Source organism: Brachyhypopomus gauderio, chromosome 21 (genome assembly GCF_052324685.1).
Source record: "Brachyhypopomus gauderio isolate BG-103 chromosome 21, BGAUD_0.2, whole genome shotgun sequence".
Taxonomy (NCBI): Eukaryota; Metazoa; Chordata; class Actinopteri; order Gymnotiformes; family Hypopomidae; genus Brachyhypopomus; species Brachyhypopomus gauderio.
Window position 1 is genome coordinate 6660801 of NC_135231.1, and position 12330 is coordinate 6673130.

The following is a 12330-nucleotide window of genomic DNA, read 5'->3' on the forward strand; positions in this document are numbered from 1 at the left end:
AGAAAGAAAGAAAACTCACTTTGGTGTGGGATGCTAAGCAAACATGGCAAGTGTCTGCAACAATTAAGCAGCAAGCTTTGTGATAAATGTTAAAGGGTAAAAATGAGTTTACAACACCGACAACTCTCTTATAACAATTGTAAATAATCAAAAGCAAAGTTTACTATAGAGAACCAGTCTGTTCAGAGGCTTAGAAGGGGCCTACACATTTTCTGCTGTAAACAGATCGCCCACCTTTCTCTGTTCAAAACCATGTAGCAATCTGAACACCCCCCCCCCCCCCCCCCCCCAGTCTTGGCTCTAAACAGAGTCAACACTAGTGCTGCAAGCGAAAAAACACCAGTTACCACACACTCTGCCTACCACCATCAACAAATCTCCTTTCATTGCAGGCATTCCCACCCTTGCAAACGGAAGGGCTGCACCAATAGACCCGCACCCCTTTACACCAAATACACGCACCCCTTTACACCAAAGCCACGCACCCCTTTACACCGAATACACTTTCTCCCTTGCCCAGAAAAAGAATTCATGGAAATTGTAATCCTGAACAAGCAGAAACTGTAGTGTTCTGTCCAGATGCCTTGTCTCATGTGTGCAGTACGGTTCCTGCACTGGTACACCGTATGAAAAAATAACATGCATCAGACGTCAGTACTGTAGCTGTAGAGCCACCCGGCAGTATTTTTTAATACTGCCGGGGCTGCAGGACAGAAAGACACGACTTTAAAAAATTCATACCAATTCATACCAAAAAATCAGTATGGATGTTGATGCTGGTATTTCAATTTACATTTAAAGAAATTGTTTAGTATTTTAAGCATATTTAGATGTAAATATGAGTGTGACTGGAATAAATGAAGCTGTGCAGAAAAGATACAGTTTCACAGCAGTGTCCATCAGGTTTAATTAGTGGGTTAACAGTGTGCACAGGTAGGAACATGCTGACTCATCTCAAATAAGTGCTAATTAAATCATCATCAAATCAGTACTTGATTTCAGCAAACAGATAAAAGTATGAAAGGGACACAGTGTAAGTAACAAGCGGAAAAAAAATACTACTACTGTGAGTACTTAGAACAACTTTTCAAGGAATTGAAAAACTTGATCCATTTCCATTTCTGAAAGGGATTATGAAAGAACAGAAATGAAACATTATTAAATACACTTCATAAAAGATTCCTGGAATTATCCCAAACTCTTAACAGATTCACAGAAATACAGTGTTCCTCACATGATTTACTCCACCACACCACCAGTCCATATCTACACAGCATCCCAGAGTTCTCAGTTACACTCTGCGTCAACCGAACCAACAGTGATGCATGAAAGGAAAAAAAATATGCATCATACTTGCGCCTAACAAAATGTTTCTTTATCATTTATTGCTTGGTGTTGGCTATGGCAAACTCTTTATAAATTATTGTTATCTGGGACTTGGGGAGGATTTTGTCCGTTTGTGGATGGAGTATCCGTGAGGGGAGGCAGACCTGGGCCATGACCTCCTGTTCCACTTGTCAAAATGATGAGATTCAGCCTTGTTACTCTCTGTCCAACTGTGATAAAGAGCTGGACAGTGTTGCGGCAAGAGTGTAAATATGCCCAAATACCCTCGTTGAGATGATGGTAACTGTAGAATACTTTTTAGGATGGCCAAGGTGGAGAAAAATGTCCAGAAGAAGCTGCTAGGATCCATGTCTAATGTAATAAATTAAATAGAGAACCGTGTAAAGTACCATGGAATACAGCACAGATTTGACTCTACTGCAAACTGTAGAAGCAGTATTGTTTTCCTGGATTAGGCTGGGGGTACAGCAGGCTGGAGTTTGGGCACATGCAGCTTCAGAAGAGCTTTCACGTGACTTCTCATTCTGCCGTTCCGTTTTAATCTCTCACACAAGCCCCTCCTCCTTCCCCCTGTCCACCCCTCCTAACGCCCTAATGACGGTAAATACTAACATGTACATTTGACCCCTGCCTGGTGTCAGGTGGCAAAACAGAGCTTCAACTGTGATGCAACATCTCCCCACATAAAGCACTTAAGTTTCTCTGGCTCCCAACAGCAACAGCTAAACTCAGACTTTGTGCCTCCCCCTCTGAAAGCACAGCAACCTCTAAAACCGCACAGCGAGTCACTAAAGTGTCCCAAAAAGCAAAAGCAGTCATTCATCACAATGTTAAACTAAGACTAAACTAAGATTATTGCAGCTAAAGTTCATGGTTGCTTGGAAAACTGGGGCGCGGCCGATTCTTTGCGGTGCTGTAGGTGGGCTCTTCAGAGCAGAAAGTTCTGAACTAGTCCTCCACCCAGATGTCACAGAGGGCCGTGAGGAAGCTGGACACCGTTTGTCACAGCTGGGTGCCGGGCAGGCCCCTCTCCCAACATGGACTGAGCTCAGATTAAATGGCTTTTTACAGCCCACAAAACTCTTTTACCAACTTCTGGTTCAAGTGACAATTCACTGCACTAAATAAATAAATGTACTGGTAATATAGGAAGGAATGTGAGCTGAAGCTTCAAAAATCAGACATATTGTTAATGACTATTCATTAAACATCCTCACTAAAGAGCCCAACCACTGTGTACCTGTTCACACTAAGTTAGCATCCTGATAACCATGTTTACGCAGTCATTCCAAGCAAGTCCATACTGATAATAGTGTTTATTTCCATTCTATTTAAAATGGCCTTTGACCCCTATGGAACAGAGTCCTGTTGAGACAAGAAACTGCAGAAGGTACACACGACATCCTGGAGGCTTCTTTCAACTGCTCAGAGCTGGGTTTAGGCCTCCAGCCAACTTTAATGGACTAAAGGATCTTTCTTGAATTATTTAAGTACACATCTGCTCTTGGTAGGAGCTTGTCTCTTGTCTCAAAGGTAAATCTAACGTTTCAAAGATCTAAGCAAAGGGAAGTTATTAAACAAATAAAAACAAAACAAAACAGGGAGCATTATACTCCAAGAAGAACTAAATGCAGAATCTTATTACAGATTATGAAACCGTCAATATTTTGAGGTTATACTGGAATGTTTCTGAAAACAACACAAGATGCTTATATGCATAATTTAATTCATGGGCCCTTGGTAGGCTAGTATTAAGATCCTAAGAGGGAAAATAACGATGCATAATTTATGTAACACAAAAATGTATTCAGAATATTTCAGCAGAAGCGTCCAATGGCGTTCACTTTCTTATCTGCCATAAGCTAATAAAAGCATGTCCAACTAGCTTTAATCTGCAGACCCCTAACCACATCTTCTTGTATCTTCTATTCTAAAATATCAATGTGAGCGAAGCAGACATATCATTTTATTATTGAAAGCTTCAACACATGGACACGTCCTACGCAGGTCTTAATTGGGACATTTTCTTTTCGTTTATGTCCAGTGGAACATGGATTGTTTATAATGACCAAGATGTTGTGGGTTAAATGAAAAGCACATGGGATACTTGGCTGGACACAACCAAGCCAGGTTTCATATAACAACCTGCATTTCTGAATTCCATATAGTGCAGCGATCTGGAACCAGACATTTAAGCTCCAGTTTGGTCCAACTGCTCAGAAAAGTTTACCTTTATCAAAATATATTGAATCCGATAAAATCAGCCTTTGGAAATATGTTGTCCTGTCCGGGAAACGTGTGTATTACGCAGCAAATGACATTTCCAAGAAAACATTCAACTCATCGATGATGGCCAAGGGATGTGGCGAAACACTGCCAGGCTGCTCAAAGCATGTCCATCATGAGAGAATGAAACTGTGGACATCGGCGAGCCTGCGAACCCAGTAGGCCTCAGTTGATGCATTAAATATGTAAGACACGGCAGATCTAATCCACAACATAAATAATAATACACTCACGATATTGTTAAAGGAGAATCATCTTAGGAAGCATCGACCTCGCCTAACGGCAGCAGACTAATCTAGCGGTAAATGTTGCATAAATTATGCAACTATATAATCAGAACCAAACCTCAGATTCTGTTTCCTTGTCTCGTTTCAGTTATCAATATTTTGTCACATTCAAATCTGCCAGGATTTACGCAGTCTGTAGTTAACTAATTAATAACCAGACGCTTTCTATTGTAAACAACAGCAAAGGTGCCAATGAAAGCAACACAAAGATGCTCACAGAATCTCAACAGCGTTGGAAAATCCGCTATGCAAAGCATCTGATATTTAGCTGCGTCTTTGGACCGGTTCGGCGGCTGTATTTAAGTAAATAGCCTGTCATCCATCCCTGAACACAGTCTGGACCGTAGGTGTTCAGGCCATTCAGGTGTCTCGCCGACATTATAGCAATAATCTCAGGCCACCACCGGGAACTTTTTTTTACAATGAAAGTCTTAAAGAGCAAATAGATGCATAAAATTACAATAAAAAATATTTGACTTACCCTCAACGGCTACGGCAGGGATTATAACCTCCACAGTAAAGATGCATCCAAGGGCGAGCAATCCGACAGACAGCATGTTTGCCTTGCGTTGTGTCATTGCGAACAGAAATATCGGGGCTGTTCGCGCAGGATGAAGATTTGCAAGCCGCGATCCAAACGCCTCATCAAACCCTCAGTTGTGCTCGGCGCTCCGTTGTTCCTTCAGCCGTTCGCCACGCTCCCCAAATGGCAACCGGAGTCGTGCTGGCAGGGTATAAATAACACACAATCTTTGATAAGAGACAAAAAAATGCTTCCTCAAGCCCAGCAAGGCGATGTGTTGTAAAAGAGCACAGTCATGTATGTTGCTTACTGTTTACCAGCATGCAAACGGAAAACAGATCGGTCCCCTTGCAATTAAACGGCACCGTTTAGGGGAGGAGGGGGGGATGCAACGTTAAAACCGTTCGCCTTTGGATGCAGCGGAATATTTAGAGAGCCCCCATAAAATAAAAAATAAAAAAATAAAAGCCTCCGTTGGCTGCTGCCCCACCGCCTCTGATGCTGGTGGTTATAATTTGAGAGCGCGAGCGCGGGGCCTCTCCGCGGCGGGCTGCTGTATGACGTCACCTGGTTCGATGGCTGTTTCTGAAGAACGAGGAGCTACGCGGCGTTCTCCCCCGCGCGCATGCGTGCAGCAGCTTCCAGAGCACGCTTCACTTTGTCATTCAGTGGAAGGAAACTGCTGCATAGGCTCTACCGTTCAGACATCTTGGCTCCTGGACGTCGTTGCATTCGAAATGCTTGATTTTTGTTTTATGTAACAACATTTGGACGTAACGTAACGCATTTCCTTTATCCGTAATGGGCAAGGCGGTGTCTCCTAGACTATACTCGTGCATGTTAGATAGTTACTTTAAATTTGTTTTTTTTAATCAACTGTAGTTTAAATGTCGTAATTAAAAATAGTCCGTTAATATACGTTACAGATTTCAACAGAGGCAAAGTTCGAAATAATAAATAGAACACACAGCTTTTGTTAAATGAAATTTTAAACACTTCTGGTATGAATTTAGCACTTCAATTAGACACAATGGGTGAGACAATATTGTACAATATCTCCTGCAATGACACAGATCCTTCCAAATATATCCTTATATTTGGTTAAGTCTGTTCTGATTCCTTAAGCTCCTTCAAAGGAACATTTTTAAAGAAAATCAATGCGTTTTCCTAAAAGCAGTTACATAAAAACGACCTATTCATATTCTGTGAGTGAGCATATTACGATATTAATCGACATGTTTTGGCATTTTCTGGCCAGTGTTTTACAGTTGCGAAACTTTTGAGTTCATTGTAAAATCATTATGCATGTTCATTTGTGTATATTTAATTAAAAGGATTTCATATAATTAATGTGTATGTGCACACTTGTGTTTCGTTGATTTTCTGACAGAACTTTGACTGTTGCCAGTTCTTTTTTTATTACCACGATCGTCACTTTTAGATAAATCAGTATTTCACTCAGATACCCAAGACAACATTATTACTAGATTATTGAGTTATATTACAATGTAAATGTACTACAATTCGAATTTCTACATTGCAACCTGCTGTGTGAAATTAGCCATAGCACGCTGAATGAGATTCTGTCATGAGATTCTTTATGCCCTGTTCTTACATATGTGAAATACTGCACCCTAGTGGTCAAAGTTTTTGTTTTATATCATGGCTGAAACTTCAAGACAGCTGAAGACGCTGTGGTAAATCACAATTTCATTAAAACGAAAGAAACAGTTTTAAATCTCAGGTATTTAAAACCCAAATGATTAAACTATAGCTATAATTAACTATAAATTCACATAGACTTAAATATGAGACAACATTTCAATAGTAAAAGAAATACAGCGAAAAGTTCTGAAAGCGCTTCTATAGCTTAATTTTTTTTTTTTTATCAAAGTATAATAAAATAATTAAAACAACAACAACAAAAAAAACTGGAAAGTAAGCAGGTAAAAAAAAATCTTGGTTGTGTTTGTTTACCCTCAAACTGAACGTTTATTAAAATCAGTCCTCTGAAGCATGACCCTCAAAACTTCAACCATCACGGACATATAAGGGTAGGACTGATCCCTCAGTATGTTTATCAGAAGGGTTTACACAGACCAGCAATAACATTAATACCCACAGCTTTGACCCATGAATGCATGGACTCCCCCAGGCCTCCAGACCTCTGAAGTTGTCCTGTGGCATCTTGCCTGTAAGCCCTGTGAGGTGGAACCTTCATGGAACAGAGATGTATTTCCAGAACATTGCACACATTCTCGATTGGACTGAGATCTGGGGAATCTGGAGGCCAAATCAAACTTTGACCCCTTTGTCATGTTCTTCATACAATTCCTGAGCAATTTTTGCAGTGTGCCAGAGTGCATTATCCTGCTGAAAGAGACAACTATCTTTAGGGAATACCATTGCCATGAAAAGGTGCAATTGGTCTGCAACCAATTTAGGTAGGTGGTATGCATCACAGTAACATTTGAAACGTTTTAATGCCGGCATACAAGGTGTTCCAGAAGAACACTGCCCATCACACTGCCTTCACACACACACACACACACACACACACACACACACACACACACACACACACACACTTTTTGATGAGCATGAGCACCAATGATACGGTTCAACGTTCACCAGCTGTGAACTTGCTGGTCCACCTGTTGGTAGGCATTTCCCACTACATACTGGGAACAGCCCAGCAAACCTGCCGTTTTGGAGATGCTCTGGCCGGTCATCAAATTACCACAATTTGACTACTGTCAGAGTCGCCCATATCCTTTAACGCTCGGTCATGTTTCCTGTTTCCAACATAACTCACTGTTCACTTCCTGTCTAATATAAACCACCATGGTTTTAATGTTGCAAAATAAGGAAGTAAATTTGTCTCACAATCTGACCAAAGTGCTCATGAGGTAACTGGGGAGAGAGAGGGTGGCCCCCTCATTTGTCCATAAAGCTTTTATTTCATCTCACTGCAGCAAAATGCACGCACAGGAGGATAAGCACAAAGACAGGTTTGAAGGTATATCTTAGATGGTCTCAGATAGGGAGAATGCCGAGGTCTACATTTTGTAAAATCACAACGGACTTATCTAAGAGTAAGTTTAAAGACGCATAGCTGACCACAGATGGAGGTTGTAATATTACACAAGTATGAATGTATTTTTTGTAAATATGAAATTAACATGTTATAGTTTGTTCAATTGCTTGAACACAAAAGCTGGTTTCTGTGTTCTGTCATTCCTACAAACACACCCATATTTCTCCTAGTTGTAAGGACCTTTTTGTGTGTACTGCATCATAATCAATGTCCTGCCCCAGAGAGGCCAGTGTAGAGGAGAATTCTGCTTTGTTGAACTGACATACACATAGTATATATAACTGCTTTCGTTAATATAATCAAATGCTTGATGTCCCAACACTCCTGTCCTGCAGGTGGCACTGTTCACCAAACATTTTTCGTGACTCCGTTAGTCACTGTTACCAAGTTCACAAGGGTCGTGGAAGTTTGAGAAAGGAATATAAGCTTTTTGATGGAGAAGAAAAAGTTACAAATTGTTACAAATGCCATATGAAATACTTTGACTGTGCTGCTCAGTTTTGGGAATGTGTAAATACTCACTCTTTAGACAGGAGTTGTTATAATCCAGGCTAATCCAGCTGTAGCCATCTGTCAGGTGTAGATTGTGAATCCAAACTTTATGTTGAAACCCTGCCAAGCGTGGTATATGTCCTGGAAGAGTACTTGGATTTGCGTTGACCTGAATGTAAACACGGCTCAGTCATTATGTTGTTATGCCATTATGATGATATCTTGAACGTTCCCACCATTCAGGTCACTGAGGTCAGGAGGAAGTTACTCTGTTGTCTGTTTGTTCGCCTTGGAATGTGTCCAAAATATTTTCGTTTAAGCCTGCGTTTAACACCTTCATAAATGAAAGGTTATCATTATGTATTTATTGTGAAGTTTCCTTTTGGTAAGTGACACCTATTGAGTTATATTACTATTGAGTTATATTAAAACAGCTTTCTTGAATCTTAGGCTTAAAAGTTCATGTATTTAAACATTAATGTAAATACAAATAAGGCATATAGAGGGGGGGGGGCAGGGGTGTGGGGGGTAAGCGAGGGCCTCCCTGTAAATTTTAATGTTGTTCAAAATTGTTGAGGTTTATGTTCAAGTGTTTGTTTGGTTTGATCTTATTTACATTTTTAGAGGGTGACTCTCCTCCTCATGTTTTGGTGTGTGTAGTTACCTTCCCCCTTTAGTTTAGTTCCTTTCTGTTTGTTGTTTGCTGTGTGCTCATCTCAATAAAAGAGTTGATCATAAGCAGAAATGTCATTTTTTCTTTCTTCTCTGCCAACTCTACACTGGTATCAGAAGTGGGATCCAAGCTTGAAGCGATCGAGCGACCCATCAATCAACTCAAAAGTCGAGCAGAGAAGAACAAGGAGCCCAGAGGAACGTGGTACTGAGCGGTCCACACGGCCCTGCCTGATGTGTTTCCCAGCTGGCCTGCTCACTCTTGGCCAAGGGGCTATAGCAGCAGAGCCCAGCAGCGGAGCACCTGTCTGAACTACTGGTGTTGGTGGATCTGCCCAGGAAGGACTGGCAGTAGGCAAGCCTGTCTGCTAGAGACACTGGGATGGTGCAGGTCATCATTGGCAGGACTACGTGGCAGGGTGGCTCTATGGGGGGGTATGGGTGCGGCCCCTGTGCGTGCGGACTTTAGGTAGGACAGAAACAGCTCACTAATCTTCTCAGAGTTACTGCTATGAGCTGGTGTGCTCTGCCACACCGTGCCTAACTCTGATGGTTGGGAAGCAATGAAAGATCAACCCAAGCCCATCACCGCCGAGTAGACACGGAAGGTTGCAGCACACACGGGCAGCATTGTTGTCAACAGCAACAATACCGTGGAAACAGCACAGAGAGCAGGGAGTGCATGGCGAGGACTCCCAGAATGCTGTGCGTCTCCCTGCGTCTAATAAAAGCTGAATGTTTTATTGCTGTTTAAAGTTGTGGATTTGTGTGTTCATGTGTTTGTTTTGTTTGTCTCTTTTAGCTTGACTAGCATGTTTTAGAGTGCCCCTCTCCTGTTTGTAGTTACCCCCCCCCCCCCCCCCCCTCCTCTTCTGTTGCGTGTGAACCTCAATAAAAGCTGGTCAAGAAAAGTCTTGTCTGTTTTTTACTCTACAATCTGCTGGGCTTATAAGTGTTCAGTAAAATGGAGCTTCTTTGCAATGGGGCAAGAAAAAGAGAACATAGGCAGCTGGGGTGTGTGTGTGTGTGTGTGTGTGTGTGTGTGTGGGGGGGGGGGGGGTTTCTGCTGATTCCAGATGCTGTAGACAGGGAAGTGTTGGGTGAGAGAATTTCACCTATGTGGCACATGCATGCAGTATAATGTTTGCATCGCAGCCCGCATCTTTCCAAATTCATCAGCCCTCTCAGAGAACTGGTCTTGGATAAATTGCTGCTTTTAAAATTCTGGCCAGTTTAATTGCATGAGTTAAGAGGATCTGGTCAAAGATCAGTTAAGTATGGTTTAAATTCTGTTAAATATTGGTTTCAACCTTCAGCGGTAGACACAGGAGAGCCTGGGAGAGGGATGTTGTGCTTATTGTATGCCTGCTGTAAATCCATGTGAACAAGCTGACGCAATCTGGCAGCTATGAACGTTTAATGACCTCTTAGCCCCCAGGCTGGTGTGACCAAACGGCTCTGTGTTTAACTGTCTGTGAAGTACGTCTGGCACAACATTCTTCTGCCTAACTGAGTGAAAGAGGATTGTTTTCAGTTGTCTCAGCTGTCAGGTTTCTAGATATTTCTCCAGTATCTGATCTGATTTCACAAACTGGTATTTTGAAATATTTAATTCCATTCTGACTGAACGGGAGTGATTTTTCTAACAAAAGACAAAATAAAAGTCAGTATACACAGCACATAGCACCAAGAATTTTTGTACTCAATTAGCCATTGACAAATCAAACACATTAATAAACAGCGTCTTCTGATTAGCATAAAGCAAAAAGAGGGCCCTGTTTGGGTGTGTGTGTGTGTGTGTGTGTGTGTGTGTGTGTGTGTGTGTGTGTGTGTGTGTGTGTGTGTGTGTGTGTGTGTGTGTGTGTGTGTGTGTGTGTGTGTGTGTGTGAGATTGCGTGCAATGTGTGGGGGTTGGTTTGACACTGAGCCAGCTTAAACATTCTCAGGCCACATGTTCAGTCAGGGCAGAGTGTTTGGCACCAGTCCAAGCACATCTGCACACAATCCTGCGGGCTGAAGGCAGCCCAGGCCCGGAGCCCAGCGCCGGAGCCCGTGCTGCCAGGAGAACAGAAGAGCTTATCCAGACCCAGGCAACCTGCTGCAGGCGGCCAGGAACGGGACAGCGCAAACGTCAAGAGAACCATAGACTGATTCACGACACAACCGTGTTAATGACAGACCGCAGAAATCGCTCTATTACCAAGACAGGAGGTGGAGATGAAACGTACGTTTCACTAACACAGCCGGCCTTGTTGCGGTATAAATCAAAGGTAACCCACAGGTTTGATTAAACCCTATAGCGGTTTCTATCTCCTCTATCCTAAGAGATGCCACAGATAAATTAATGAGCAGGAGGTGGTGGGGCAGGTTTGTGTAAATACCCCGGCTCAGTTGCGTCACTTGGCAGGACGTGAAGGGAACGTCTGCAGATCCAGTGTTACTGGCCCTGGGCCACAGAACAAGAATGACCATTTCATAAGTGCGGGATGCAGGACCTCGGGCCAGCCCTGCAGATCTCACTGACCACCTCCTTCCTCCGGTCCAGAACCCACACAAGAATGAACCATGTTTCTCCTGCCCTGTAATACACTGAAGCTGGAGATGCAGCCACACTCAGTAAAGGTCCTTAAGATGATGACATACAATTACTGACATGCAGTCCTTTAGGAATGATCTATACTTAATGTAACTGACAAGCTTACTCTCTATACAACAATGAGGAAGTTAATATATGATAGAATAGCACTTTAATAAAAACTTTAATAAAATTTATTTAATAAATTTTAAATTTAATTTAATTTAATTTAATTTAATAAAAACTTTAATAAAAGTAGCTCAGAAAATTCTTAATCTGTAGCTGTTTGTTACTCATTTAGTTTTTTTTCCAGAGCCTGTACATTTTAATGCTTCACAGCTAAATTAATCTTCTAATATTATTATAAGTTTATAATATTATAAGTTTGTATCTTACAGCCACCAAGAATGTGGGAACTAAGAGTTAAACCTAAACAGTTCTGCTAGTGTGACCACAGCATCATAATTCGTGACCATGTGGTGTAAAAAGTGTTACATCCCTAGTGCCACACAATAGAATGCAGTGTGCATAGCAGCAGGTGGGTAAGACAGTGTAGTGCATGTTTTCACACAGAGGTAATTACTGCAGTGGCCATGCTGACAACACCTGAGGAATTCGAGGCATGCACAAACAGAATGTTCACCTCCCACTGCCTCGTGTAGCCCCGCCCACATCCCCCCACCCTGCAGTCTGGAGCGGCACCTCTCTGAACCTCTTTGGGGGGTTGTATATATATATATATAATTATTATTATTATTATATATTATATATTAGGTACTCTTTGATCAATTATTACATAAATAAAAAAATACCATGGCCTACACGTAACATACATATATCATGCCCTGAAATATGAAAGTGACAGATCTTATATCTAATTTATAATCAGGGTGATCCGCTAATCCTAACTGTTTGATCTTTTCTACTTTGATAAGTTATAACTTTCCTCTACATGTGTCCCAGCAATTCACCAAGAACAGACTTACAAATATGGTCTTTTTTAATTGACAGGGAACTGTGCGCGGAGCGGGCCTGGCGGGGAGGAGTTCTT

At 41.8% G+C, this 12330-nt stretch overlaps 1 protein-coding gene across 1 annotated transcript in view; it reads right to left on the reverse strand.

Annotated features, from left to right (window-relative positions):
* The window catches only part of lrp1ab (low density lipoprotein receptor-related protein 1Ab), an 83853-nt gene extending 78886 nt beyond the window's left edge, over positions 1–4967 (reverse strand). Inside the window, exons 1-2 of the mRNA XM_076984098.1 lie at positions 4754–4967; positions 4402–4644 (exon numbers count right to left, since the gene is read on the reverse strand). Of these exons, the coding sequence (XP_076840213.1) occupies positions 4402–4498 (97 nt within the window). The 5' untranslated portion in view covers positions 4499–4644; positions 4754–4967. The remainder of the gene's footprint in view (positions 1–4401; positions 4645–4753) is intronic.
* Positions 4968–12330: the final 7363 nt, after the last annotated feature.